Source organism: Drosophila gunungcola, unplaced genomic scaffold, assembly GCF_025200985.1.
Source record: "Drosophila gunungcola strain Sukarami unplaced genomic scaffold, Dgunungcola_SK_2 000153F, whole genome shotgun sequence".
In the NCBI taxonomy this organism is placed as follows: domain Eukaryota; kingdom Metazoa; phylum Arthropoda; class Insecta; order Diptera; family Drosophilidae; genus Drosophila; species Drosophila gunungcola.
In genome coordinates, this window is record NW_026453314.1 from 75899 (window position 1) to 89693 (window position 13795).

The following is a 13795-nucleotide window of genomic DNA, read 5'->3' on the forward strand; positions in this document are numbered from 1 at the left end:
TTTTAACTTAACGAAAAATTTCAAATTATTTCGGAAATTCTGTTTGAATTCACATTTAAATAACAAATAAATAATAGGAAAATGTTCCCTGAACTAAGACCGTCGCATAAAAGGTTTTTTTTTCTAGTTTCTGTTGATTATTATCCAAAATGAGAAACAATTAAATTTTAAAGAACTCTTATAATATGACTTTTTATCCAAAAACATAGGATTCACTGATTTCCTCGAGACATTGGATAATTAATCATTGATTTTGCAATACTATTTGTTATAGTTATGTTATGTTATAGGAATGACAGGTAAAAAAAAATATCTCTTGCAATACTATTAAATAATATAGAAAAATAGTTTTGAATATTATGTGACATTCTTAAAAGAAACATTTTTTAGTCGAAACTCACAGATGTCATTGATTGAAATCGAGTCGTTAAATCAGTGATTAATGATTTTCCAATACCTTATAACTATTTATAAAATAAAATATAGGAATGGCCAAAAAAAAGATGCTTCTCTTAGCCGATCTGTACAGTGTATATATTTTTTTTTATAGCTGGGGAACTGCACTGTACCGTCAATAGAGTCTAAAATCCCGCCGAATTCTTTTAAATTCAATCCTAAAAGCGGGATAATTAAGTTCTTAACTTTAATTACCAAAAATAAATCAAAATTTTTTTTTTTACTAAATTCAAAGATTCCACTGTTTTTACGAGGTTTTGGATCACTGATGAATGAATTTATCGTAATTGATGAAGTTGAGTTCTCTGGGCACTCAGACATAACGTTTTTTTGTAAGTAAACTATAGGAATGACCGGCTTAAATAGATGCATATCTCCCGCCGAATCCTGTTAATTACAATCCAAACAGCGGGACAATAAAGTTCTTAAGTTAGATGCAGATAGTGGGTGTTTGTTTTTTGCGGTGTCGGTTTATTTAGGACTAAAACTAGCGTCGAATGGAGATAATTTGAACGGCGGCGGTGTGATCTCGACAAAAGTGGCTGGCACAAGCGGATACATTTGCGCAGGGAGTCACCTTGTAGCCATGAATGCCTAGCCAAAGAAACATAAATATTATTTCAATTATCTACCATGGGAGTGGGGGAAAGGAACTCACCCAGCTGGGCCATAAACTTGTGCAGTGTGTCCACATTCCGCACTGTGCTGGCCAACAGGGTTTCCAGCTGGCCACCGCGTCTCGTGTAGAAGTAGTCCAGGGCACCCAGCAGGGCATCGAACTGGGAGTCATCGTAGATCACATCGGCGGCAAGAAGCAAATCCGTTTCGGCATGGCATTTCCAGGGGAATTCGCTCACCGAGTCCCAATCGAGCTGCTCCGCCTGGGGCTTCTCAACCTCCTGCTGCTCCTCCTCCTGCTCCTGCTCCTGCGCGAGCTCCTTGTCATTGAAATTCAGAGCGATATTCTCGCGCATCAGCTGGACACACGGTTCACTGCCATCGGTGAGTAGGACCTGGCCCACCTTCAGCTCCAAAGCGGGCAACTTGAGCAGGATGCCCAGTAGTCCGGCACCAGCGCCCAGTTCCACTACATTCTTTCCCCGGACCAAGTCTGGATGCTGCAGTACATAGTCGGCCAGAGCCAAGGCAGCTTCCCAGGTGCACAGTCCGGTGGTGCCCTCGCTGACAAAGCTATTGGATTCACGGAGCGTTATGTGGGCTCCCGGACCCATCAAGTAGTGTTTGTAGGCGTACGATGTGCCCGATCCTGGACCCTCGCCCATCCTCACGCACAAATTGCTGTAGACGTCGTCGTGCACATCCTCCTGGTCCTTGAGCAAGTGCATCAGCTGCTTGAGGAAGGCCTCCAGGTAACTTCGGCGCACCGGATATCGCCGGTTCAGCGGGTGGCCACAAGTGGCCGCCATCAGCTCCTGCTGCTCCTCCCAGCTTAAAGGCAGCTTCACCGTCTACACAAAAAAGTATACATTAATTATTAGGTATACAAAACACATAGTAAAGAATTGATAAAAATGTATACCGCTGATAATAGAAAAGATAATCTTAATCCGTATCGTACATCGATCTCACATATATTGTTCAAAGAAATCAAAAAGTCAATCAATAGATCTAGAATGCCCTATCTTTATTGACCCAGTGCCTTAAACTTAAACAACATAACAAACTTCTTGGAAAGGCAATCAATAAATACAAATGCAACAGGTGGCTGGCTACATGGTGCTGCAGGTGCCCACTTACCGACCAGGCCATCTTGTTCACGGGATAGCAGCAGAGGAACTGCTGCTGCAGTTTTCCATACTTTTCCGACATTTTCCACTGCTCCGGGAAAACCAAAACTTCCGCAGTGAGTGAGTGGATAAAACGGTAGAAAACCAAACGAAAGTGGCAACGTGAAACGAAACCGGCACCTGGGCCAGTGTGCCCGTGGTGAAAGATACCACTTGGCTGGGATCGGGAATTCATATAGGGTACTCCCGCAGTCATAGAGTACCTACATATGTACCTAGACAATGTTATTTGCTACCAAGAAGAATGTCTATATCTTACAGTACCCAAACAGGCAGTTTTAGTAACTTTTCCATTTTTATATTTAGCAGTTTATAAAAAGTTTGATTTTCAATCAAATCAATATAACAAATATATGATTTATTTATGTTACATTGCCATATTTTTAAACATAAATAATTTAAAAACAAAACAGTTAAAAAAAATCATTAGTCAGTAATGGGACTCCAGCTTGGATTTCTAATTTCGGAATGGGACCCTACGTGGAAAAAGACGAAAGCTTTTTTCTACTCCACTTTAACGATAAAGTATAAATATTACTTTTTCGTAGCTCAAGCGTAAAAAGGGTTTATATATAAATACTTAAAAAATTAATTTGTTACATTTTAGCCTTACCTAAATACTGTTTTTGGATAAATAACTATATAAAATATATATGTATGTATATAGATATATTTCCAAAAACCTTAGCCTTCTTAGCTACAAAAAAAGAGTACCTTTGCGAACAATGGGATTTTCATGCGGGGATTTTCACACAATTGGTGAAATTTAAATCTACAGTTCGAAAAAAACAGTAATACAAGTATCATATTTGTATTACTGTTATTTTTTTCGAATGGAAATAAAATAATTTAAATCCATTGTTTATATTACTTTTTAAAAGCGTGGACTCAATTTGTTAAAATGTTCTTAAAATTAAAAACCTTAATTGTTTGGAAATTACCTAGCAGATTATGATTTATAAATAATATGGGTTCAAACCACTTAAATATTTTATCTTTACAATAAATCAAATTGGATAAAGTATGTACGAGTGTATTGATAGGACCCAATCAAATTACAAATACTATGTGCTGCCCACTTTTAGGCTTCCAATGTCAATCGAAACATAGATAAACCACACGTCAACACGTTGGATGGTCAAATCGAAATTTGAATGGAACGTTTGACAACCAAATAGTTTTATTTCGGTTATTTCGGTTAAATATAGTAGAGCAGAACCATTTCGAGGGTGGCCCATCTCGATCCTCATGCCTCATCTCGATTCTCGATTTTGCGAGCAGTTCTGTTAAAATCAACAGCGAAATGCTCTGCTATTACGTGGACGTAGTGCCGATCGATTGGCGCTAGTCGATCCGATCTTTTCATTCTCACAGCGATTCTGCTCTGTTCAGATTCGGTTTGGTGTTTAGTGTTCAGTGCTTAGTGCTTAGTGCTTAGTGCTTAGTGCTTAGTTGATTTCCGCAGCTGGCGGCAATGGCAGCGATTCCGAGCACCGCGTTTACGAATCGAGGAGCACTTGTGCAATGAGTTTTTGAATCGGTTTCGGTTTCGGTTTTGGTTTCGGTTTCGGGATCTATAGCTTAGCCAAGAAGTGGCCTCCAAACGCATCCTCCTCAGCAGCCTTGAACTTGGCCCAAAGTCCGCGATTTGTTTCTCAATTAAATGCAGGCCAGTCAGTCAGATGGTCAGTGAGTGAGTGAGTGAGTGAGTGAGTCAGTGCATCTCGGAGTGTATAAAAATAAATAACAGCAGCGGCAGCAACACTTAACCCAAAATAAAAGCCAACGCAGGAAGTACTGTGCTGCCAATTTGCGAGCTTGCCAAGGAGATACTATACGGATACCATTCGGGGCATAAAATAGAGGTATGTAAGTGGGCGGGAAACGGGCAATACAAATTGGTATTGGGATTGGGATTGGGATTGTGGGTGCGACACGTTCCCATCACACACCTCGCACGAGTTCATCCGCCTTGCTATCAGCAAGATGTTCACAACACCTGATTGATTCCCCCCGATTACAACGGCCTCGTTTACATTTTACAAAAACAAAACGAAAACAAAAACAAGTAAAGCCAATTTATTATAAAAATGTTTTAACCCAGCCCCTCAGTCAAAGAAATAATTCAATATCCGGAACCAATTTGTATTCCTTCGTACACTAATAACAAAATGGAATAGTGCAAATAAATATCTGACTATTGAATTCAACATTTTGTATTTAATAATAAAATATTTAAAATACTTTAAATAATGTTCAAAATATTAGATTTAAATTCTTTTTTTTTCAGTTAAATAGGGCTTAAATCAAAAACTTTTAATATACTCATATTTAAAATGACTAAAAACAGCAATGGATGAAAATCAAAGCTAGAAATATATAAATTGAGTTTTTCTTATTAGTGGAGAAATAGTATCTTTGAATATATGTATATTAAGATACTTTTTAGCAAAATCCAAAAGGTTTTATATATACCTGCCGGACTAATATTGCATTACTCATGTTAAAATTGACCGAAATAAACGTTAAAATTAACAAAAGCAATGATCTTAAAAATACATATTTTTACTTTTTAATGCTAAAATATAAATCGTTTTACACTGGAATCCTTTGGATGAAAATATAGGTCATTATTATTGTTTATTTATTTATTTAAAGCTATTAATATTAATATTTTTTATTTGTAAATTATCCCAATGCGACGAGCAAACTCTTATTTATCAAGGAGTAGTCACAATTTCTCTAGTTATTATTAATATACTTAGTTAATTAAACCTGCTGTGCTGGAATGGCAAATAATAAAAAACCAATAAAAGCCCTCGCCTTTTTATCGACTTTTTCATATATAAAAAAATACATCAGTAGCTCCTTATCATTGACATTTTTAATATAATTATAAATTAGTCAGTGGCGGGAACGTCAGTAACCTAATCGTTGGCTATCTGGAAGCACAGCTGTTAGCAAAATATTTGGCTTTGAGTTGAGGGCCAGAAGGAGCCAAACTGCCCGGATTCATGTAACCGGTCGTCATCGCAATCTTATCACTATCCACCACTATCGATGGATCCACAGCCACTGGGCTTTGCTTATCTTGATCAGTATCTGTATCTAGGGCTGTGCCAATTGTTTTCTATCAACTTGAGTGAACGAAGAGCTTGGTGGTGATTAGCTTTTCGAAGCTTATTGGCAAAAGACCCCAGCATAGGGAAAATTTAACCCACAGAGATTTGGATAAGACGTATATAAATAGCTAACAAATATTTTCTCTTAATTATGGGCAAAGCAATATTTTTGCCTATTAAAAATTGGTCTACAAAATTAGTTAATCTGTAATTAAATTTTGACAAAATTGTCAAATGAGTTACGAGCAACGTGCAAATGCCATTTTTCTGTAACTTCAAGGCAACGACTTAAGGAAATTTTAACTGCACTGCAATAATTACCAAAAATGCAAAAGTATGTACTTTCAACTATCCGTTCGATTGTGAAAACGTGTTGGCAGCATTGTTGCATAGAAATTACGAACTATATAATGCAGCATATAGTATATAACGTTACAGATTACTAACTGAAAAACTGTAAACTTTACTCAAACATTTTTTTAAACATCTTGTTAGCATCGATTCCGCCGCTCATTTGAGGTAAAATTTGTAGGCATGCTAATTGGGTTAATTAAAAAGTTGCCTTAATAAATCTAAAATGATTGACACAAAACAATTATTAGAGGTGTGTTTTAAAATTTTGTATACTCAATTTCAATTATTCTCCCGATTGTATTGGATTGCATTGATCAAACTAGTTGTCAAGACCGTATTTGCTATCAGTTGAGTTTGTTATCAGAGTTTTAACACATTGTTGAATATTTTAAAACAAATTACTCTAAATTAAATTTTTTTTAATTGTGTTGTATTAATAGTAATTGCTGTCCAGACCGAATTTGATAACCGTTGAGTTTGTTATCACATTTTTAAGCACCTTAACTGTCGCTAAATGAAATCTTTAGTTTTATTGATTCGTCATTCATTCCCTTTTTAATTGCCCTAGACCTTTTTTGCTATCAGTTGAATTTATTATCGGATTTTTACGTACCTCAGCTCTCATAATTGATTAGTGACGACGAAAGAACAATTCGTTCTCGTTTTTATTTACCTTATTTTCTTAAGTATTAAGCTCCAATCTTAATTGCATTGATTAGTAATGTTCATTATCAATAACCATCACTTTGGCCTGGTTTCTCCCCATCGAATGTCTTTAGATTCCAATTGAATTGTTGCCCCATTTTTTTCCACCCCAATTCACCATAAATTGTGTGCTTTTTATGCACACCCCAACGCAACTAGAAACCGTAGTCTGCCGGAATCTGGAGACACCGCCTGCCATTGATGGCTAAACGTAGGGTGATCTGGGATCAGATCGGTGGCACTACGGAATATAGCATCGAACTACTGATAAGTGGTCATCTGACGGACACCCAGACACCCATGACCTTGGGCCGGGGTTGCTCTTCGGAATCGCGACACTCTGCACAGGGAAAAATGTCATACTTAATCAACCAAGCTTTATAATTACTTACAGTTAGCTAAACAACTTAATAACTAAATAATAAATAAATTGTATGTAAAAGTAGGCAAAATAGAAATACAAAAAGTTAACAATTTTTTGTGATTAATTCAAACGTCAATGCAGTACAAAATTGAACAAGCAATATACAAGGATCAAAAATGTTGTTTCGTTGATTTAACTGAAAAAACTTTTTTCTGTGCATAAACCATAGAGGACAATAACATGATTCACAATTTGCGCGCTAACTTTTGATTTGGTTTGCGTCTCTGGGTCGGAATCTGTCACATGACGGTGCTGCTGATAAGAAAGCCGCAGGTGAAGAGAGCCGGAGATTTCGCAATTCTTGGCATTCAGCCGTGAACCCGGCTCTGGTCGTCATCCGACCGCTGTCCGCTGGCAACAACACTATGTAGTGGTACTACTACTACATCACTATGCCGGCGAACTTCGCTTTGCTTTGGCCGCATCTTCATAGCCCGTATGCGGTTAATTGCGGACAAGTGATCGTTAGCGTATTGCGTCCAGTCCAGTACTATAATTGCCGTAAATCATTCACGAACGCGCGCTTCAATGGAATTTTCCCCCATATCATTTCCCCATTTCATGGCACCATTTCCTTGCCCAATGGCATCGTCAGGGTCAACATGGTCCTCGTGTTTGAATCGTCAGGGTCACCATAACCTGTCACTCATTTAGATTCTCCTTTAGATCGTTTTCAGTGAGTGGCTGCCATGGAGAAGAGGGTCTACCAGGACACCACCCGGCCGATGCCCAGACCTTCCCGGACGCGGTACTACAACAAGCATGACAAAAGTGACCTGGGCGAGGACTTCGTGGCCCCCGACGCGGGATGGGCGTGGCTCGTATGCATCGCCGCTGGCATTTCCAATGTAGGTAAAAGTCAGCCAATTGAGCTCTATTGATGATCTATAAATAGTTAAAGCATTATATAAACCCCAAAAGAAATGGTCATAGAAATAGTTCAGTTTCTTCAGTTCAGATCTTGTTACATGCATTTTAAATTAAAGTGTATGAAAAAATTAATCAATAATATGATTCTTAAATTGATACCACGAAAGTATCGAAATAAAACTTATGTGGCTTAAAAATAAGGCCTTAGACTGCAGTCTTCGATATATAAATTAAACAAAAAGTATCGGTTTTATATTATTAAGTATTGAATTAACACTTATGTCTGTTTTACGACATAATTGATCAACGATTTCCTCGTAAATATTGTCAGCAAACAAAAAAAATTGAAATAACCGCTAGCATTATTTCAGCTCAACTCATAAATGAGTTCTTTAATTTTAAAAAATTTAATGAAATATAGTATGGAAAGGTAGTGTGATATTGAATTTTGAATATATGCTTGGCTTGAAGTACCAACAGGCCTCTTGAGAGGTGTTACAATAAAGACAGTTTGTATGCAATGTGGACAATTTAAGAACGAATAAATAAATAAACGAAAATAAAAGAGTTAATAAATACATTAAAAACAAAAGAAATGAAGCTACTTCGGCAATCTAAAACTTATATACCCTTGCAGCTATTGCAAAATTTAAATATTCTTGAAAGCACTTAAATTTCGATTTATATTCGTATATGTTTAAAAACATAGAAGCTTTGATGTTTATACCCTTGCAGAGGGTATTATAATTTCAGTCAGAAATTTGCAACGCAGTGAAGGAGACATTTCCGACCCTAAAAAGTATATATATTCTTGATCAGCATCACTAGGCGAGTCGATCTAGCCATGTCCGTCTGTCCGTCCGTTTCTACGCAAACTAGTCTCTCAGTTTTAAAGCTATCTGCATGATAAAAAATGTAACTTTTCTATTTTATAATTTGACAGTTCAGAATCACGCTTTTAATTTTATTAAAATCGGAAAACGATATCATAAAGCTGCCATAGGAACTATCGAATAATCAGCTGCAAATCATCATAGCTTCAATGTTTTTAAGCATATACGCAAGTCAGTCATAATTTTAATGTTTTCAAGAAAATTTTTTATTGCAAATAGCTGCAAGGGTATTTGAACTTTGGCTTGCCGAAGTTTGCTTCCTTTCTTGTTTTGTTATATTATCATTTATATTTTGTTTGCAACAGTGTTTTAAAAACAAAGCATGTCAGTATCGACCTAAGCTACATTAAAGACTATTGCCATAGTCCGAAAATCACATTTCGAAGCACTTATATATATTTCCTTTACAGCTCTCCATTTACCCCTGCCTGCAACAGTTTGGCTTCCTGTTCAGGGAGCGCCTTTCAGATCTGGGCATGTCCAGTTCCCAGATCACGGCCATCATCAACACAAATCCGGCCGTATCGGCCTGTACGGGTCTGCTGAATGGACCGATGTTCCGGAGGTTCACCTTTCGGCAGGTGGCGATGGCCGGTGCACTTCTCATTTCGAGCGGCATCGTACTGACCGCCTTCTGTGAAACCTTCCTGGGCTATATGGTTGCCTACGCCCTTCTGTTTGGTGAGTTATTTATGGTTTCAGGATAAACTCTTAATATATCAAATGTTAAATTTTAATTATGGAAAGCTTTTTAGTTAGGATTATAATTAAAGCCTAATACATATATATAAGGTTCATTTCCAAATCATAAGACACTACCAATTTTACAAATATTTTTATTATTAATAATAATATCGAAGTGAAAATGTATTTATGGCATCGTTATAACGAAGTGAAGATTTCAATATAACAAATATTATAGCTATTTATATTCTTTACAAAACTAACAACAAAAACTTATTATGGTGCGTTTCATAATTATAAGACATATTTCACTTTTATTTTAATTTAGGCGTAAATAAATTTGATGTGTAAGATACCTATTTGGCTGATTTAAACTTTTTAATAGTCAATAGTCCATTTGATTTTGCAAGACAAAATAATATTTTTTTCATAGAGTATGCTAATTTTTTAGTAGGCTGACTCGAGTCTTGCCCATTCGGCTAAAATTGAAGTCTTTAGCTCTTCAGTGTTAATATACTGACGGTTATTAGCATTTACCCGTCTTACTAAGATGCCCCATATAATATCTATTGGGCTTAAGTCCGCGAAAAGGCCAGTCCATCGTTTGCACAGAACAATCGACCAAATAGCGTTTGGTTGGAATATGAAGGATATTTCCATAATTTCCTCAAGAAAAGGTATAAGACTGCTTTCCAATACCCGCAAAATGGGGATCTTTTCGCAAATCTCTCCAGTATTTTTTACAGCCATCAGGAAAATACGATCTTAAATTAAAAAGTTTATGTTAATGTTTACATAGTTTAAAGTTATTAACTTACCGTGTTCCATTTAGTACTAAGATGGTTTTCGGCAAATTGAAGTCGAGCATCCTTGTGTCGAGGTAAAAGATGGGATGATTTTATCATTTTTGATAATTTTACATGATTGCGTCGCTGAAGAATTCGACGAACTGTTGTTTGGCAGGGTTCTTCAAAAAATTTCTTATAACGCATCTGCTTCTAATATATTTTTTTTTTTGATATTTGCTAAATTGACAGTCCTGAATCCTTAAATGCTGAAATTTTTCCGCGCTCTTCACTTGTTAATATTGTACCGCTAGGCATTTTGCAAGGAAATATATATTATTTAGTATAAAGTAAAAAATCTCAGCTTCAAAGGTCTAGGCTCGTTCAGAACTAATTTGCAACTATTGTCTTGTCATTAATAAACACCTTGAAGAGCAACAGAAAAGCACTAACTCAAAAAAAAAAAAACTCTTAAAAAGACCGGTGTGAGATTTCTTAAAGTAGCACTTATTTTTACAAGAGAACATTCTAAGACAGTAAATAATGACAACAAGACCTTATAAAAAGCCTTGAGCTTAAAAAATACTAAGCTTAAAGTTTCTCTTTAAGATTGTCTTATGACATTGCATCATTTTCCAAATTAATTGATTTATTTTTTAATACGTATTTAAATTTTTTAATTTTATTTATTATATTTAATTTCCATTATTTTTTAAATTTTCAAAATTTATTTAGTGATTATTTTTTTTATCTTTTAATTAAACTTTTCGTTATTTCTATTAACACGAATTAAGACGTTCTTTTACAAGCTGAAAGTTTCCAATATAAACATTTTTCCACTTTTTAGAATTTGTCATTTATTTTGTCATGGGCTATGGAGAAAAAATTTTACAAAATTAATTGAATCGGATTAATGCAACCCGAGATATTGAGATTTAATTAATTAATTGACTTTAATGGTTTTATTTGTTAATTACGTTAATTATTGTTTCATTTTCGGATTAATGCAACCTGAGATATTCGATGTCTTATGTTCGTTTATTTTTACTTATTAAAAAATTTTTTTGAAGTTCTGATAGAAGTGTTAATTTATTTGCTTACTGACAATAAAAGTTTTATTCCGAGGGTGTTTTAGGCATTCTATTGTTACAAAAAATGATTTCGTTGTAATCCTGATACATTAATTTTAAAGTAATTTATGTAATCGTGCCCTCTTTCTTGATCTTAGGCTTTGGAATGGGCATCAGTGTGTCGGCCTCGTCGCTGGCGATCAACACGTACTTCCAGCAGAAGCGTCGTCGAGCGGCGGGATTCTCGTGGACAATAACAGGGCTGGGTCCGATCTTCCTGCCGCATCTGGTCACCTTCATGCTGACCATCTATGGGGTGCAGGGAACGACTCTGCTCTTTGCGGCCATCTCGTTGCATGCGTTCGTTTGCGCGCTGATCTACCAGCCGGTTCGCTACCATGTGAGGAGTACGCCGGAGGATCCTCCGGACCAGGAGCAGCAGCCGGAGCCACTGTGTGCCCACTGTGCCTGGCAGCAGAAGCGCGAGCCGGGTGGGATCTTCTCCAGCCAATATTTGTGCCAGGACGACGATGCCCAGCGACCCGGCTACGAGATCTGTGAGCCCGGCACTCCGATGCTCTCACGGGCCAATGACGGCTGGTACGGATCCCGTCTGTCCCTCAGCTCGGGCCGCATCCGATTCCGCACCATTTCGAGTTCCAAGGATCTGGAGCAGACCCAGCGATTGCACAGCCCCATTAGCGAGGAGCAGAACGCAAACGAAGCGGAGGAGTTCCTGCGACCCAACAACTTTCGCCGGGAGCGTGTGGAGTCCAATCTGGAGGCCAAGTTGTGCTGCCGATGCGCCCAGTTAAGGGAGGAGCATGGTCAGCACAATAACAACCAAAAGGAAAAGGAGGCCGAAGTGGAGGCACCACTCCACGACCCCCAGATGAGCTTCCTGGCCAAAGTGGTGACCTTTTTCGACCTGGACCTGCTGCGCGATTTCACCTTCGTCAACCTGGTGGCCGGACTCACGATAATCAACTTTGGGGAGCTCAACTTCTCCATCCTAACGCCCTTCATCCTGGCTGACTTTGGGTTCGACACGCCGCAGATCACGCTGGCCATGTCGCTGCTGGCCGGACTGGACATCACCATGCGCTTCCTGGTGCCCTTCCTCACCGAGAAGATTCCGTGGGACAACCGGGTCTTCTTCCTCATCGGCGTGGTGGGCATCGCCCTCGGTCGCACGGTGGTGGCCTGCACGCGCTCCTACAGCCTCATCCTCGGCAGCTTCGTGTGGATCGGGCTCTGCAAAGGCGTGCGCACCATCTTCTGGCCCCTGATCATACCCGGTTACGTGCCGCTCAACCGGCTGCCCGGTGCCTCGGGACTGCAGCTCCTGATCTCCGGACTGTTCACCCTGATCGGCGGCCCATTTGTCGGTGAGTGGTTTTGGCACACACAGGAAATATGAACAAAGATCAAGCGATTATGGGCTGTTCAATGCGATCTTTTTACAAATACTTAGAGTTTTTATATCATTTTCATCATAAAAAGGATCAAATTGATCTTCTTTGAATTTGATTTTAAAAATAACTATATAACTATATCAAATTTAAAAGGATTAATCTTTTTATCAAGATCCATAGGCGCATCAAAATAATAAAAGATGTCAATATATTTGATATGTAATTTTGCACATTAAAAAAATCAACTTGATATTCTGTCTTATAAATAAGTCATTAACAAAATATAACATTACGCTATTGTGCTAAAATGTAAATTTTATATTAAAGATTTAATTGATGTTCTCGCAAAAAACGGTAAATTTCATGTTTATAGTTTGGATAAATTATCCTAAATCATTTTGAAATTGGAAACATAAAACTTTTAAAAATGAATCATGTTGATTTTTTACCTATTTTTCCAATTTAAAAAAGATTAAAATATAAAAATAGAGGTTAGGACCAGAAGTGTTGGTTAATTTGTTATTTTAAAAAATAAAATTATACAAATTGTTTTGAACATAACAAATATAATCTTCACAATTTAAAATTATTTATTAATTTTGATAATTTTGATATTACAAATGGTATTTGAATGGTATATTGAAAAATGTATTCAATTTATATTCTCAAAAAGATAAAATTGTTTTTGAAGTATTGACTTGCAGTTTATCAAATCGGTTTATTTCCGTTACAAAATAAGATACATTTTACTCCCATTTCATAATAATAATTTTTCTATGTTACTTTATAAAAACAGGCTTGGTGCGTGATCGCTACAACTATTCAGTGACCCTGCACTGTCTGAACATGATGTCCTTCGTGGCGGCTGCTTCCTGGACTCTGGAGGCTCTAGTTCGGCGACATCGTCGCAAGCAGCGCCTGGTGGACAGCTGAGCAGGCCCTCAGATGGCGGTATCCAACTCAAAGACATTTTAGCATAGGATCAACATTTTTTTTTCGTTAGCTTTAAGAACAAGTTTTGTATAATAAATGTGCCAAAACAATAATGACGTTCTGCATTCTATGTATCCCCAGAAGTGTGCTCAATTAACGCAAAATTTGGCCAGTTTTTGATGGTATACTTTTGGGGTAATCTTGTATGTTCATTATAATGGGTTCATTGATAAGATTCGTTATAATCAAACATAAAATTGAAGCTTAAAAATTAAA

The 13795-nt window shown here is 37.3% G+C and overlaps 2 protein-coding genes across 3 annotated transcripts; one reads left to right on the forward strand and one right to left on the reverse strand.

Moving 5' to 3' along the window:
* Window positions 1-906: 906 nt before the first annotated feature.
* LOC128265764 (protein-lysine N-methyltransferase EEF2KMT) lies at window positions 907-2404 on the reverse strand. The gene is made up of 3 exons (XM_053001973.1): window positions 2215-2404; window positions 1115-1925; window positions 907-1050 (listed from the first exon to the last, which is right to left on the reverse strand). The coding sequence occupies exons 1-3, from the start codon at window positions 2284-2286 to the stop codon at window positions 944-946; spliced, it is 990 nt and encodes a 329-aa protein (XP_052857933.1). The 5' UTR covers window positions 2287-2404; the 3' UTR covers window positions 907-943.
* Window positions 2405-3586: 1182 nt separating this feature from the next.
* On the forward strand, window positions 3587-13704 carry LOC128265757 (uncharacterized). Of its 2 annotated transcripts, XM_053001965.1 has the most exons (5): window positions 3587-4129; window positions 7536-7717; window positions 9043-9313; window positions 11330-12559; window positions 13383-13702. In XM_053001965.1, the coding sequence occupies exons 2-5, from the start codon at window positions 7559-7561 to the stop codon at window positions 13517-13519; spliced, it is 1797 nt and encodes a 598-aa protein (XP_052857925.1). In that variant the 5' UTR covers window positions 3587-4129; window positions 7536-7558; the 3' UTR covers window positions 13520-13702. The 2 variants fall into 2 exon arrangements, with proteins under 2 accessions (XP_052857925.1, XP_052857926.1); XM_053001966.1 differs by lacking the exon at window positions 3587-4129 and having other exon boundaries at window positions 7585-7721; window positions 13383-13704.
* Window positions 13705-13795: the final 91 nt, after the last annotated feature.

Bases quoted from the DNA above. Each gene is read 5' to 3' on its own strand.
- LOC128265757 (XM_053001965.1), top strand. From the start codon at position 7,559: ATGGAGAAGAGGGTCTACCAGGACACCACCCGGCCGATGCCCAGACCT. The intron at 9,314-11,329 runs GTGAGTTATTTA...TCTTGATCTTAG, and splicing joins TGCCTACGCCCTTCTGTTTG to GCTTTGGAATGGGCATCAGT. The intron at 12,560-13,382 runs GTGAGTGGTTTT...TTATAAAAACAG, and splicing joins GATCGGCGGCCCATTTGTCG to GCTTGGTGCGTGATCGCTAC.
- LOC128265764 (XM_053001973.1), bottom strand. From the start codon at position 2,286: ATGTCGGAAAAGTATGGAAAACTGCAGCAGCAGTTCCTCTGCTGCTAT. The intron at 1,926-2,214 runs GTAAGTGGGCAC...TTTTTTGTGTAG, and splicing joins TGAACAAGATGGCCTGGTCG to ACGGTGAAGCTGCCTTTAAG. The intron at 1,051-1,114 runs GTGAGTTCCTTT...TTCTTTGGCTAG, and splicing joins CAAGTTTATGGCCCAGCTGG to GCATTCATGGCTACAAGGTG.